The sequence below is a fragment of the Mirounga leonina genome, unplaced genomic scaffold, assembly GCF_011800145.1.
Source record: "Mirounga leonina isolate KUSES-001 unplaced genomic scaffold, KU_Mleo_1.0 Mir_150, whole genome shotgun sequence".
Taxonomy (NCBI): domain Eukaryota; kingdom Metazoa; phylum Chordata; class Mammalia; order Carnivora; family Phocidae; genus Mirounga; species Mirounga leonina.
Genome location: NW_023270374.1, coordinates 27,470,456 through 27,485,999, shown reverse-complemented (window position 1 = coordinate 27,485,999; position 15,544 = coordinate 27,470,456). Strand labels below are relative to the sequence as shown.

Here is a 15,544-nt window from a genome sequence, read left to right as displayed (position 1 = left end):
TATACAGGAGCCACTAGCCACATGTAGCTAACTGAGCACTTAAAATGTAGCTAGTATGACTAAGGAACTGAACTCAAATTTTATTCAATTTTAATTCATTAAAGAGCCACACATAGGGGCGCCTGGGTGGCTCAGGTGGTTGAGCATCTGCCTTCGGCTCAGGTCATGATCCTGGGGTCCTGGGATCAGGCTGCGCGCTGGCCTCCCTGCTCAGAGGGGAGCCTGGTTCTCCCTCTCCCTCTGCCTGCAGCTCCCCCTGCTTGTGCTCTCTCTCTCTCAAATAAATAAAATCTTAAAAAGAGCCACATATAAGCTAGTGATTACTGTATTAGTGCAGCTCTACAGTCTAGAAGGCTTTGAAGAACCCACCTTCCTCAGTGTTACTCCCCAGTCTTTTTTAATTCTTCCATTCTTTTTTTTAAGATTTTTATTTATTTGAGAGAGAGAGAGCACAAGTAGGGAGGAGGAGCACTGGGAGAGGGAGAAGCAGACTCCCGGCTGAGCAGGGAGCCTGACACAGGACTCAATCCCAGGACCCCGGGATCATGACCGGAGCTGAAGGCAGATGCTTTACCAACTGAGCCACCCAGGGCCCACTCCCTAGTCTTTATAAGGTTTTCCTTTGTTGGAAATCAGAGAGCCTTGTGTTTTAGCCTCCTATTAAGAAAAATGAGAATCTAAAGGGATTGAAAAGGTCTATTTTTATCACTATAAAGTCTGATTTGCTTCATATTCCTATCATCAGTAACACTGAATACTCTGACTTTATTTTCTAAGTATTTAATGTAAGATGTCCAGGTACTAACATCCTTGATTAATATTGGTTCAATATCTAAAAAACTGCCTTATCTCTGAGAGCAGGGATTTCTCTATAGAAGATGTTTTTTTCTTCCCAAGCCACTCCCTGAAGCTCTGGCATCTGGGGAGGGGCCATTTTGGAATCCTGCATCTTTTGACAAGAGCCAGCCCCTCCAGGGAGGCCTGTGCTCACCCCAGCCTGCCTGCAGCCTTTCTAGTTCATGAGCCAACCTGTACTGAGCACCTTCTGGACCCTTGAGCTGAAGGTGCAGAAAGAGGAAGACCCACTCAGTGCCTGTTCCTCAAAGAGCTTACAGCCTCACACATAATCCTTTTCCCTCCTCAGATCCAGCCTTCCACCTTCCTTCCCACCTTCCAAAATCCTTTGTTCCCTGTAAGTTACTTCCCAGAGAAGCCCTCCCCAACTCTACACCCTAAATCACGTAGCTGTGTTAAATTAAGGGTGCTTTGTGATCAAATCTTTCCTCCTTTGGAGCACTTACCATGGTTTATAATTATATATAATGGGATAATTTAATTAATACCTGTCTCTACCTCAAGATCAAGTTCCATAAGGGCAGAAGCCAAGTCTGCCTTGCTTGCCATGATATCCCTAAACACTCAACTGTGTCTGAAACACAGCAGGCACGCGACAGAGGCAGTGAGAAAATGTGGGAATGGCCTAGCAAAGTGCCCACTGACTGCTCGGGCTCCAAAACTCGCCTACCTCCCTCTGATTTCTTGTTGGTACGTGGGGGTTCCAAGGAGGAGAAACAGCCCCTCCTCCTCATCCCAACCAGTACAAGGACTTGAAAATAAGAAAAATAAGATTGCCTTCTCAGACCTGAACTTGAAAGCCAAGAGTAAAGGATCAAAGTCACAGGAGAGTTCTAGTGGCCTGCTGAGCAAGATAAACTCCCCAGTGACCATTTTCAATACATCAATTATTCTTTAAGGAAAAAAACTAGGAGACAAGAGACTGCTCAGCAATAGGGCACAAGAATAAATGGAGAAAAGGCCTGAAAGCAATGCTGGAAGGGCCCATCTGGATGACTGTAGAAAAGAGGTAGTCAGGGGCAGCACCTGGGTGGCTCAGTAGGTTAAGCATCTGCCTTCAGCTCACGTCATGATCCGAGGGTCCTGGGATGGAGCCTCGAGTCTGGCTAGCTGCACAGTGGGGAGTCTACTTCTCCCTCTGCCCAGCCCCACCACTCATGCTCTCTTTCTCTCAAATAAATAATAAAAATCTTAAAAAAAAGAAAAGAGGCAGTCAGGACTGGCTAGGTCATTTCCAAAACACAGACAGAATGTCAGTCCATCTGTCCGTGACAAGATGATCCTACAGTTGCTGAGAGGCCCCTCTATGGTCATTGTAACTACTTCTGACCTGGTTCCAGGCTCACCAAAGACACCACCCAACACTATGGTGACCCAGGAGGCATGCACAGGGAGAAAGAGCACCAGTGTGCAGCCTAGAAGAGTCTAGGTTACTTGGTATCTCTGAGCTTGGTTAAGAGGAGTGTTTGGAGCCCCTAAGGTGGAAGCCTTCTCTCTAGATCTCCAGGACTGAGGACGACCCTGAACTGTGAGAGCCAATAGCATCTCCTCTGGACTCCCCAGCATCCAGCAGGCCAGCCTTCTCTCCATACCATGTGCTGGATCATCACCCCAAGTTTCTCTTTTCAGGAAGCTCAACAGCTTCTCAGCAGTATAATGATAGTAAGCAAGACAGAAGGTCACAAAGGTGAGGTTCCATTTCATATACTCTCCCAGACCATCTAGATAGAGGCCAATGCTCAGTAAAGTAACATTTTTTTCTTAAAATAGTATTTCTGATGCTAAAAGATTCAATATTTTCATAGTCATTAAAAATCTTTTGTCTTGGGCGCCTATGTGGCTCAGTCGGTTGAGCATCTGCCTTTGGCTCAGGTCATGATCTCAGGGTCCTGGGATTGAGTCCGGCATCGGACTCCCCTGCTCAATGGGGAGCCTGCTTCTCCCTCTGCCTGCCACTCCCCCAGCTTGTGAGCTCTCTCTCTGACAAATAAATAAAATCTTTTAAAATAATTTTTTCAAAAATCTTTTTCTTGGGCGCCTGGGTGGCTCAGTTGGTTAAGCATCTGCCTTCGGCTCAGGTCATGATCTCAGGGTCCTGGGATTGAGCCCCACGTTGGGCTCCCTGCTCAGCAGGAAGCCTGCTTCTCCCTCTCCTACTCCCCCTGCTTGTTTTCCCTCTCTCTCTGTGTCTCTCTCTGTCAAATAAATAAATAAATAATCTTTAAAAAATCTTTTTATTTTAGTTTTACAACTGTTCATACAACTACATAAATTATTAACTTATGGTTAATATTAAAACAATAACTCTTTTAAAATATAAATCAGTCAACAGAATATTTATTAGGCTATTTCTTAAAAGGAATACTATATCCAAATTCTTATAAAAGCTCAGTTTATCTTAATGGTATTTGGATGAACTCAAGAGTTCACTCCCTACTATGGTTGAAATAAAATGGGATTCCGATAAATCTTAATTAAATACAATGGAAAAATCTGTTTATCTGAAAAAAATCTCTATGATTTATAATTGATTTTCACACTTCAGGGCCTGGAGTATCAGAACACGAACAGAGTACATGACCCCAGATCAGCAGGACACATAAGAGGCCCTCAGGAAGGCCGGAGAAGGGAGCCCAGACTTATCCTCCTCACCACACTGGCCATGAGACTGAACAGGAGTGGCAAGTCAGTAAGAAGTGGGGAAACAGTGATGTCTCCCCTAAGGGCAGGCTCCTGTGGCAACAAAAGAACACCCTCCCTGTTTCCACGGTGCTAAGCCTACTCTAGGAACCCAGAGCCTACTGCTATTCTCTCCTACTGCTATTCTCTCAAAATCCTACTGCTCCTACTGCTCCTCTCTCCTTCTCCTACTCCTACTGATATTCTCTCAAAATCCATAATTTCCAGTCTGGCATTCAATCCTCTTTCAGCTAGAGAATAGCAGGGTTTTCAGACAGTGGAATCAGTTACCATTCTAAGGAGCCCAAGGAGACCTTTTAGGAGTAAAAGAGACAGAAACACTCCCCCTTCCAGAAGTGCCCTTAGAATGGACCCTGAATTAGTCTCCCATTCCCAGTTCCTCAGGTTTGCCTCAAGGGCAGGACAGAAGCATGAGGGCATAGAGGTCCTTCTCTCACTTTTCTCCAATAGGACAACCCTTTCCCAGTCAAGCCAGCCCTTTTATCACCTACCAAGTCACCCCCTCTCCCTCAGAAAACCTCACTTTCCTCAAGGCTCGGCTTCAGACCCAGGGGTTCCAGGAAGCCTTCCAGTTATCATTTCCCCTGCCACACTTCACCTTTGGCAGCGCCTCGGCCATACACTTGCCCTGGTCACACCTCATGACTCTAGCTTGTATAACGCATGGCATCTTTCTGAGTTATTTCATGCACAAGTAGCTTTACATCCCCAATTACAGCAATGGTAGCCTGACTATACTCAGAATCCGCCAATGGAATATTTACTTTTCAATTTGGCTCCTTTTTAAGAATGAAAACAAAAAATTAAGAAATAAGTGAAAAATCAAGAAGGAATTCTGTCTTCAAAAATCAAACTGACAACTTCCTAGGGATCAAAAGAGACTGAACTTGAGCATGTTTATCAGGCCCATCTGTTACCACTAACACCTGGAAATACCCAAGGTTACCCAAATGACTCAGTCAAGTTCTTAAATCTCTACTGATAAAGAAGAGAAGGCCGAAATAAAAGCTTTCTTCAGATTAATCCTCAAAGACATCCAAAAAACTCTATCAAGTCAAAGTTGAAATCCCCCACAGAACTTGGTTAGCAAAGTTGCTCAGGTCGCACACTGCCTGCAGACAGATTCTAGTTATACTTCTGCACTCCGCTTTGCAGAAAGCACTAGGTAAGTGAGGGAGGACTCCTGACATCACACAGACCTTAAAAGTGCCAGATAAATACTAAAAGTAAAGCTTGCCCATCTAGAGGGAGAATGGGGGTTGATGAGACTGAAAAGAAAGGAGGCAAGAATACAGCTATCTGTGGAGAGCCAGAGGAGCCCTACCATCCAGCTCTTTCTCAATGGAGTCCATCCTATGTGTGACTTCGTCCTGAAGAGATTCCACGTGGGTCAGCAGGTTAAACTGCCACTGGTGCTGGGAGCTCAGCAGCCCCTCTCCGCTTCTGTCCAGCAGCTTCTGAGTGGGGGCTTCCTCGGGTAGGACCTTTTTGGAGACATATTCCCTCACCTAGGAATGCAATGGCATTTAAGTTACTGAGTGGAGACAGCTCCCAGCCCCTTCTCCAACCAGCCAGAGTTTTCAACCATCTGAAAAATCAGTTGCAGTTTGACTATTCCAAACCTCTATCCCCCTCTCTTCCTGTCTTGGACACCTGGCAGAGGAATGCTTGGTGTAGCAATCACAAACACCTCAGGGCAGTGCAGGCCTCAGAGCTGCTTCCCAGTGACTGGCCCAATGCCCCAGGCCTGAAGCAGGCCCCACAGAATGGCTTCTAGAGCCCGGAGATCAGAATAGAGCAGGATGGGCACAGACAGGGGTTAGTATGTTACTTAGCAGGAGTCAGACGAACTAGTTTCAAGTCCAAGCTCCTCGTCTTGCTGAATGTGTGAGCCTGGATTAGTTATTTTTCCTTCTGAGCCTCTGAGGCAAGTAGTAAAACCTATCTTACAGGTTCATGAGAATGAAATAGGATAAGGTTATAAAACACTGTGTTGGCCTATGGTCAGCTTGCCAGGAATGAAAGATATTTTTAATCCTAGCTGACTTGTTTAGGCCCAGTATTTTCTGATTTTTTAACATGTGGCAGATGCCTCTAGGGAATCTGCTAGTTTGTAGGATCACAACCCTTTTCTACGGTTTGGATCTCAACCTTTCCTTCCTTCCTTCCTTCATTTGAAATGAAATAGGGTCAAGCTAATATTTATTAGAGCTGACTGTGCAAAGCTCTGTGCTGAGAGCTCTTCACAGACACAATGCATAATAACTAGAGGGCACGGGCACTGGCCCCTCCCACAGGGAGGTGAAGAGACACATCTAAGGAGATGAAGTGACCTGCTCAGCATCACATAGTAAGTGGCTAAGCCCAGACTTGAAACTGGGTCGGTCTCCAAAACCAACCTCACCAACCTCGACTAGCACTGTTTAGACACTGGCAAGGGCACAAGGCCATCCATGAGGGGCTTATAATCTAGGATGTCCCACTCGGCAATATGCAGTAACATATGTAATGCTGGTGATGCCAACCACAGGGTAAAGTTTGAAAGGAAGGATAACCAGGGTAAAGAAACTCTCCAGTTACAAAAAGCCTCACTGACCAACTGAGGACAGGACAGAATGACACCAGTGAACATTAAAGATGACAACATTGGCAGGAAATGACACAAAGAGGCTCTAGAAGAGCATGATTTGAATAACAAAAAAATTGAGAGCTGTTCTTGGGAAAGCTGATAACCAGCAAACATTCTGACAAAATGGACTGTTCTTATGTCAGGGCTGCAAAGTTAAAAGTCAAAGTAAAGCTATCATAGAAATCGTATTGAAAACCTTATGTCTAACAAAACACTTCACTCATTCTTGTCTCATGCTAAGAATTAGCAGCTAGATGCAATTACAACATGAACCCTGTTAAAGAAAAAACCCATTTTCCTACTTCACTTCCATTTATCAAGTGCCAATCACCACTTTTCTCCTCACCTCTTCCCACCTCCCCACCTCCCCCCCCAGTGACTGTCATTTTGTGGGCATTTCCTGTAACCAGGATCTCTGGTTTCATCGGGCTCTCCTGACTTTGCACCCACTTTAACCCACCAAAAAACACCTATGATAAGCACATTTAAACACAATTTTACAGTAAGTAAACGTCTTCCACAGAACCCTACAGGGAGAGCCCAAGCACTCAAACACTAAGTGAAGAACAAGGACAAGTGAGCCACATACCTTTAGGGAGCTGGATTTGGAGCCATTGTCCCCCCTCCTCCTGTCTTGGTCTAGAGGCCAGCCCAGACGTGGAGAGAGAGAACCATCACCATTCTCATGGAGGGGGCTGACCGCATCGTCAAGGGCAGAGCCCCGGGTCTCCACCACCAGCTTCTGCTCCACAGCAGGGTAATAGGCGCGGGGCTTCTGATAGCAGTGCTCGCTGGTGATATAGGACTCCTCCACAGACCGGGGTAGGGGCAGGGGCAAGGGCTTCTCCACCGCCCCGTTCAAAGTTCTATAGCTTGGGACTTCCTCTTTGCTCTTGGCTTCAGTGACGTGGATGTGTTTCGAATGAGATCTCCCCTCTCCTGAGTGCTGTTTCCAAGGCTGACACCACAGCTGCAGATCAGGATGCTCCCTGCTTCTGTTGGGAGGGCAAACATACAAAGGGCTTTGGAGCAACTGGGACCACTGGTGTCTCAATTCCCATTCTCCCAAAAGGAAGAGGAACTCCCCACTTGGGCCATCTGGCTACCAGCCACCCTTTACCAAGCAAAAGGGAACATAAATCCACAGTCTCTGAGGAGCCCACCTGTAGGCAAGCTCCCACTGTGAACACTCATGGTGAGTGAGACTGGACTTGGAGTCAGAAGACCTGACTGCATTTCAATTCAGCCACTGATTAGTAGAACAGCTATAATGAGTCACTCAGCCAGACTCATTCCCATTCCCTCCTCTGCAAAACTGGGCTAACCATCTGTCTGCCATTAGCCAAAGAGTTTGATAAAGATTAAGTGCATTAATTCAAATAAAGTACTTTGTTGGCAGCAAAGTACTCTTCAAATGTGAGTTACTAACAATAACCTAATAAGCAGGCATGATAATCCTGGCATGCAATAGCTTTCAGTTACAAAATGCAATGATGGGGGCACCTGGATGGCTCAGTCGGTTAAGTGTCTGATTTTGGCTCAGGTCATGATCCCCGAGTCCAGCATCGAGTCTGCTTGTCCCTCTCCCTCTGCCCCTCCCCCCTCTCGTTCTCTCTCTCTAATGAATAAAATCTTTAAAAAAATGCAGTGACAGGGTGCCTGGGTGGCTCAGATGGTTAAGCGTCTGCCTTCGGCTCAGGTCATGATCCCAGGGTCCTGGGATCGAGTCCCGCATCGGGCTCCCTGCTTGGCGGGGAGCCTGCTTCTCCCTCTGCCTCTCTCTCTCTCTGTCTCTTATGAATAAATAAATAAAATCTTAAAAAAAAAATGCAGTGACAATGGGTCGAGGGGGCAGGAATCAAAATCATCTACATATAAGCCATTAATAGTTTTTAAAAAATTCTTCTAAAATCTTTTACTCTCACCATTCCAAGGAGAAAACTTTGTTATTAAAGAACAGGGATTCTAATCCTTTTTTGAGCCACAGACTCCTTTCCTTTGAGAATCTGTTGAAAGCTCTGCCTGCACATATGTGCACATAAAACTCTGTGTTAGTACTTTAGTCTCCCAGAATCATTCCCTGTTTGAGTTTTGACCCAATGGAGGATCATTAAATTAATCTACTGGATAATAATCAATTGTAAGGCTCCACAAATTTGCGTGTCATCCTTGCGCAAGACCCATGCTAACCTTCTCTGCATCGTTCCAATTTTAGTCTAAGTGCTGTCGAAGCGAGCAGCATAATCAACTATAGAAAAAGGAAAACAGAATAGAAAATATCATAATGTACCATTCTAAGTAACAGCAGGTGTTCTGTGAAATTTTAGTTTCAGTTTTATATATGTGAGAAATATAAAACATATTTTTTACTGTGGAATAAAAATTTTATTAAGTTTAAAAGCCACTACTCTAGATAAACTTCACCTTTTAACTCTTCTTTACTACCCAGAACTTCCACTATTACCTTTGATCATTAAATGAAAAGAAGGCAAAAAGGGAGGGAGGGAAGGAAAAAAAAACAGTGGGCTTCTCAAGTATGGCCCATCGTAACCAGAGATCCTAGCTGGGAGGGCAGTGCCCTCTAGGGGGCGTTTGGAAATAAACAGGCAGGTGCTACTCACATTTGGTTCAGAAATGGGCAGAAATGTGTTGCATGACCTTTCTAACTGCCACAATGACTGACAGGTACTACTGACATTTAGTTCACTGAATCCAAGGATGCCTAACACCCTATAATGCTTGGAACAATCACACATGATTGGGATAAAGAATCATCCCACGATACAGTCAACAGTACCTTCCCAGCCCCCAGCTGAAAAACACTGAAACCAGATCAGCAGGAAAGCACAGCTTAACTCACCAGCAACTCCCATGTATGGGTACCCCTCTACACACACTTGACTGAATTCCTGCACAAATGGAATAGGCCATACATATGAAAGCATGGAGTGATCCTACAGAACCTAAAATTATGCTCCCAAGGGGCTACAAGTGTCCTTTCTCAGCTCTACCTCCAACAATCACCAAAACCCCCCCTATTCACTGGAGAAGGACAGGAAACGAGTATCAAAGGAGCCTAGGTCCCTGGACCAGTGCCAGCAGGGTATCACAGCCTGTCCCAGGAATCCAAGATGACAGACACACCTCTGAAATCATAACTGCATCAGGGGAAATGAGAGTCATCATTAACGTTCAGGTTTACTGCAGTCTGAAATCTGTTAACTGGAGCGTGTAAGCCACAGTATGGACCTTCTCTTGCATGAAAATCATGTCTTTGCTTTCCCCTTCCTAGAATTTTTGCCCTTCCAGGTAAGACCTGAAGCCCCAGCTACTACTCCACACACACACACACAAAAACCTTCCCTGGCCTTTTTTGTACACCCTGTCAATCATGAAGAAGGAAGGTACAGACATGCATGCTACTTTTTAAATGACAACAGATGCTCTGAGGTTACTCCCAGGTTTATTATTTGCCTTTGAAAATAAATCCGCCAGGCCACTTAGAAACAGTATTTCTGAGAATGAGGCCCCAGAGTTTGTGATAGCAGAGACTATCCATGTGTACACAGACATACTGGGACTACACTCCCTCCGCCCAGGGTCTCTTCTCCACATATAAGGATGAACAAGATCTCCCTATGCCCTCTTCTGAATTGCTAGAAGTCAGGTTTAATTCCAGTACAAAGTCAATGCTATAAAGATGAAGGATCTAAATGGGAATTCAGAAGGGACAAGGTTCCAAAATATAGGATAAGGCCAGGAGCAGTGGCATTTCAGTAAGAAGAAAGAAACGCCGTCTGGTTATTAAAGCCAAGAGACCCCAATAAGAGCTACATGTCTTTCTCAGAGCTTATATGAAAGTGGGTCATCTGACACACAGAATGCAGCCACAGAAGGGGAATTCACACTCAATTTCACTCCTCAAACTTCTAGCCACTAAAAGCCAGAAGTCCAGTTGCAGAACACCTAAAACTTTGCATGAGCAAACCACGAAGAGAAAAGACTTACTGAGCAACCACTATGCTAGAGAGCGGGCCTGCCACATTATCTCTTCCAGCAGTTTTCAATTTTACTTTGTTTACTGGTCAAGGGTGTTAAGGATGAATGGATAAACAAAATCCAACATTACCTACAATGGAATATTATTCAGCCTTTAAAAAGGAAGGAAATTCTGGGCACCTGGGTGGCTCAGTTGGTTAAGCGACTGCCTTCGGCTCAGGTCATGATCCTGGAGTCCCTGGATCGAGTCCCGCATCGGGCTCCCTGTTCGGCAGGGAGTCTGCTTCTCCCTCTGACCCTCCCCCCTCTCATGTACTCGCTCTGTCTCATTCTCTCTCTCTCAAATAAATAAATAAAATCTTTAAAAAAAAAAAAAAAAGGAAGGAAATTCTGATACAGACTACAATATAGATGAACTTTTGAAGACACCGTGCTAAGTGAAATGAGCTAGTCACAAAAAAGACAAATACTGTGGGATCCCATTTATATGAGGTATCTAGAGTAGTCAGATTCACAGAAACACGTAGAATGATGGTGGCCATGGGCGGGGAAGAGGCAAAGTGGAGAGAAGTTGTTTAACAGATACAGAGTTGCAATTTTGCAAGATGAAGAGTTATAGAGATTGGTTTCAACAAGGTGAATGTACTTAACACTACTGAACTATATATTAAAAACAGTTAAGGGGGGGTCCCTGAGTGTCTCAGTCAGTGAAGCGTCTGCCTTCAGCTCAGGTCATGATCCCACGGTCCTGGGATCGAGCCCATGTCTGGCTCCCTGCTCAGCAGAGAGCCTGCTTCTTCCTTTCCCTCTGCCTGCCGCTCTGCCTACTTGTGCTCTCTATCTCTCTGTCAAATAAATAAATAAAATCTTTAAAAAACAATAAAATAAAATAAAAAATGAAAAGTTAAGACTGTTCATAAATTTATAAAACATAAATTTTATATTGCGCATATTTTACCACAATAAAAATAATTCAGAACTGTATACCAAAACAGTAAACAAACTAAACTATAAAAACATACACCATATTTTGATTATGGTGGCGGCTGCAAGGGTGAATATATCTGTCAAAACTCGATGAACCTGTAAAATGAGCAAACTTAATTATATATAAATTCTACCTGAATAAGGTTGTTTTTTTTAAAAAGAATGTTTATTGTGTAACTGACATATTCCCCTCTCCCCGCCGAGGGGGTGCACCGTTCCTGGAAGTACTGCAATACCAGGTCAATGCGTTGAGTGGTCAGAGCAAGCTCCTATTCCATCTACTAGTTCCAAAATCCATTTAATATACTGTCCTTGGATAGAGGACATATCAGATATTAAACTGCTAAGAACAGACACTACACTTGACCTTAGCCAAAAGGCTGAGATGTGGTAAAGGTCTCAAACTCAATGGCCTTATCACTGGTATTGTGGCTTTCCAATCTCAAATTTATCCTGCCTCCCCACCGCCCCCACCCAGACCATCTCAAATCAGACTCATCCCCAAAGCTACACGTGCCACACTTACTGCAAGATGCTCATCTTGAGCTGCAGGCCATGGAGAACCTCGATCACTCTCTGCACATCTCCAAGAAGCTGGTGGGTGGCCACAATCTTCTTGGCATTCTGGTGGGAGTAGTTCTCTTCTAAAAAGGCCAGGCCATGCATATGTCCCCTGCTCAACCACTCCTTGTCATACCAGTACTTGAAACCAGGCCTCTGACCTAAAGCAGTGACAATGAGAGAGTTAATACTCGGCCTGAAGGAACCCAGACCACTGTATCATTGCACAGTTATCACATAAATTACTGGAAGGATGGATTGGTGTGTTCATTTTATTTATTCATCCAATAAACATTTACTTGGCACCTACTATATCCTGGGCTCCCTTCTAGGGATTGGGAATAAGGAAGTAAGACATGTAAATTTCCTGATCTCCTAGCACAGGCCAGAGGTGGGAGTGGGAACCTAGGTATCTCTCTAAATTTAAATCACATCATTACATCTCCTGTTTAAAACCTTCAATGACTTCCTACTGCATACAGAAAAAAAAAAAAAAAAAGCCAAAGCCCTAACACTGGCCTAATGAGTCAACTGCACCCAGTCCTTCTTGCCCTCCTTGCCCCACCCTTACAGCCCTTGCAGTGGCCTCCTTTCAGTTTCTGGAACACATCCATCTTTTTGGTCTTAGGATCTCTGCTCTAGCATCCTCTCTGTCTGGAGCATTATTTTCCAAGGCCCCTGAAGGACCGGCACCTTTCCAATTCCTCAGATGGGCCTTTTGTTACCTTCAAAGTAAGAAAGCCTCTTCAATGCCTCCTAACTCCTTCCCTATCCGGTTGCTAACCTCCCCCGCGCCAAAGCATTCATCCCTATCTAACATCTTCTTGCTTATTTGACTTATTTTGACATCTGTTTCTGGCCCTGACTCCACTAAGAGCAAGAATAATAGGAACCATCTTGTTCATGGTTGTATCCCCAGCATATGGCAAAAGACATCTTGAATGGATTTATCAAGTGGAAAGAAGCTCCAAGTCGCCCTTCCAACTGTCACCTACCACCTTACTAAATATAAACAGTCAAGCACCCTCCCTTCTCTGAACCTCCATTTCTCATCTAGTATAATGACAGATGAATTGGATGGTTTCAGTGGTCTTGCTCATTACAGGGATCCTTAGGAAGAACTGAAAACAACTACATGTGACTTGGCAGTATTTCCTGCTCCAAAAGCCCAAGGAACAATTTTCAACCAGACAAGCGTTTACTTCCCAATATCTATAAAAACCCTGAAATGACCCATATAATCCCTATCAAGGTCCTTCGGCTCTTTCTGGCTTTACTAAAACACATGGTAGGGATATACCTCGATTCTATAAAAAACATCTTTAACCTTTAAAGAATAAATCTGTTAGGTTAAACTTCCAGTCCAAGACACTGCAGAGTCAAACACAGGCTATAAATATAAATGTAAAAGACATGGAGCACTCGATTCAAGGAGGAGTCTATTTACAGCGTTGGCAATTAGAGTTGTAAAAGTTCAGCAAATGCAGAGGAGTTGATGAAGATGGCGTGCATGATCTGTAAAAAGGGAAGAATGGAGGGAGGGGAGGAGTGAGAGATAGTAAAGTGGACAAAGGAAATTCTGAAGCAGCGCTAAGGAGCCCTAGGGATTATGTGCAGCGTCTCAGAGGCAGCTGCTGCACAAGGGACCTGAGCAGGAGGATTCAGAGCAGTGCCACTTGTTTTACGAAACAAAGGTCAAAGACCATGGTTCTCATCTCCTATCTGGCACTAACTTGCTGACTGGTCTTAGCCCCGTCATGTCCCTTCTAGGCCTGTATTTGCTCACCTATCAAATGTCAGGGCTGAACTAAGTGGTCTCTCAGATCCTGCCCATTAATAATCTATGATTCACAGACTAATCTTCTGACCATATTCTTTCCTGGGGATAAAGGGACAAACAGGCAGATTCCTCTCCATCTATGGACTAATCTAGCACAAGGAGTGTCACAACAGAGGTCATCAGGTCCCAAGGGGACACACTTCTAAAACACAAACTACGGTGACTAGCCACTCCCTACACAACTAGCAAAATCAAGATCTGACCCCACAAGTCAGTTCTAATTCCAATTTGCTTTACGAGATTGGGAAAGTCATTCATGTCCCCGGGCATCAATTTCTTCCTCATAAGCAAAAATGGGAATAAGAGCTCCCGCCAGGCCTACCTCATAGGACAAAAAGAATCAACAGAAGTAGAGGCACTTAAGCATTGTCTAGTCTTGCCTAACCTTGGGATCATGGAACTGGAGCCAAGGGGAGAAACCTTACAGGTGGTGAAGGGAAAAGATATCACCATCCCATTGACACCAAGACAAGAACCAGAGATATGTAAGACTTCTGGAAAAGGGAACCCAAGAGCCACAGGCCAGCCGAGCCAGCCATGGAACAATGAAACTAAATGATCCTGTTAAGGAATTAATTCGCTGGTTTGGGTAGCAATCAAGCCCTATCAACTACACCTTTCCCCTTCCCCTCAAGGGCTTATCTCTCTTCCAGGTGGCAATGATGCAATGGAGGGCAGGTGCCACCAGAGGGAGCAGAGGCAGGTTCCTAACCCTTCAACAGCCCCAAAAAGCCAAGACAGCCCACATCTTCATGAACCCTCAATAAAAGGAAAAGGTGCTTGCTCCAGCAGCACATATTCTAAAACTAGCTCAATACAGAGAAGACTGGCATGGCCCCTAAGCAAGGAAAGGATGACATGCAAATCTGTAAAGCATTCCAGTTTTTATAGTTTCAGTCATGCAAGATGAAAAAGTTCTAGAGATCTGCTGTACAACATTGTGTTTATAGTTTATAAACAATACTGTACTGTACACTTAAAAATTGGTTAAGAGGGTAGATCTCATATTACATGATTTTTACTACAATAAAAAAGTAATTCTAGGGGCGCCTGGGTGGCTCAGTCGTTAAGTGTCTGCCTTCGGCTCAGGTCGTGATCCCAGGGTCCTGGGATCGAGCCCCGCATCAGGCTCCCTGCTCAGCGGGAAGTCTGCTTCTCCCTCTCCCACTCCCCCTGCTTGTGCTCCCTCTCTCACTGTGTTCTCTCTGTCAAATAAATAAAATCTTTAAAAAAAAAAAAAAGGTAATTCTAGCTCAAGGCCAGGCTTTCCACAGGCTTCCCACATGCTCTCTTACTGCTAAGTTCAGGACAGCAGTCTACCAGGTGAGCTAGCAACAGGGACAAGGAAGAGTCAGTCTAGCCAATGTCAAAGAAATAAGTCTCAAGACCACAGACAGCGAGGCTGCTTCATGGCCAGCTGTGGAAAAGGTGACATACTGTTAATATCCCTGACTCCAGAAATCTCTACCTGGAGGGTCTTGGCAAACATAACAGGTGTATTTCTCAGGCACATTCTCTTCCAGTAATCCCATGCAGACCCCATGCTGCCAGCACTGGCACTCTTCACACTGTTAGAATTAGAGAAGCAATAAAAATTAAACTCAGAAGGTATCCTCCATCCAGAAGCAAGACCCACTGTGGGGGGCAGGGGCAGTGGGAGGGAGAAGGAAAGGGGAGGGAGAGTACTCCCAAACGACCTGCTCAGGAGCTGAGCTGCAACCTCTCATCTACAAGTGTGCTGGCCACGAAGGCAGCCACCAGCCACCTGTGGCTCTTTACATTTAAATTAACAAATTAAGTTAAAATTCAGCTCCTTAGTCCTATTAGCCACATCTTAAGTGCTCAAAAGCCACATGAAGCTAGTGGCAATTGCACCGGACAGCACAGATGAAGACCATTTAGATCTATAAAACAGTGCTGATCTCAGAAAAATGACTATTTTCACTCCCGTTTCTAGAGGCTTTAACTTTTCT

General features: G+C 44.7%; 1 protein-coding gene and 3 non-coding genes across 8 annotated transcripts in view; 1 reads left to right on the top strand and 3 right to left on the bottom strand.

Moving 5' to 3' along the window:
* PHF20 (PHD finger protein 20) overlaps positions 1-15,544 on the bottom strand; it is a 142,584-nt gene that overhangs the window by 2,703 nt on the left and 124,337 nt on the right. For all 5 annotated transcript variants that reach the window (XM_035006226.1, XM_035006229.1, XM_035006227.1 and 2 more), the window contains 4 exons: positions 15,040-15,139; positions 11,697-11,892; positions 6,774-7,179; positions 4,880-5,063 (listed from right to left, as the gene is read on the bottom strand). In XM_035006226.1, coding sequence (XP_034862117.1) covers positions 4,880-5,063; positions 6,774-7,179; positions 11,697-11,892; positions 15,040-15,139 — 886 coding nt within the window. The remainder of the gene's footprint in view (positions 1-4,879; positions 5,064-6,773; positions 7,180-11,696; positions 11,893-15,039; positions 15,140-15,544) is intronic.
* LOC118011622 lies at positions 8,317-8,425 on the bottom strand. The gene has a single exon (XR_004679503.1). It is a non-coding gene; the product is annotated as a U6 spliceosomal RNA (small nuclear RNA).
* Positions 11,373-11,562, bottom strand: LOC118011651. Its single transcript, XR_004679526.1, has one exon. It is a non-coding gene; the product is annotated as a U2 spliceosomal RNA (small nuclear RNA).
* Positions 14,348-14,459, top strand: LOC118011628. Its single transcript, XR_004679508.1, has one exon. It is a non-coding gene; the product is annotated as a U6 spliceosomal RNA (small nuclear RNA).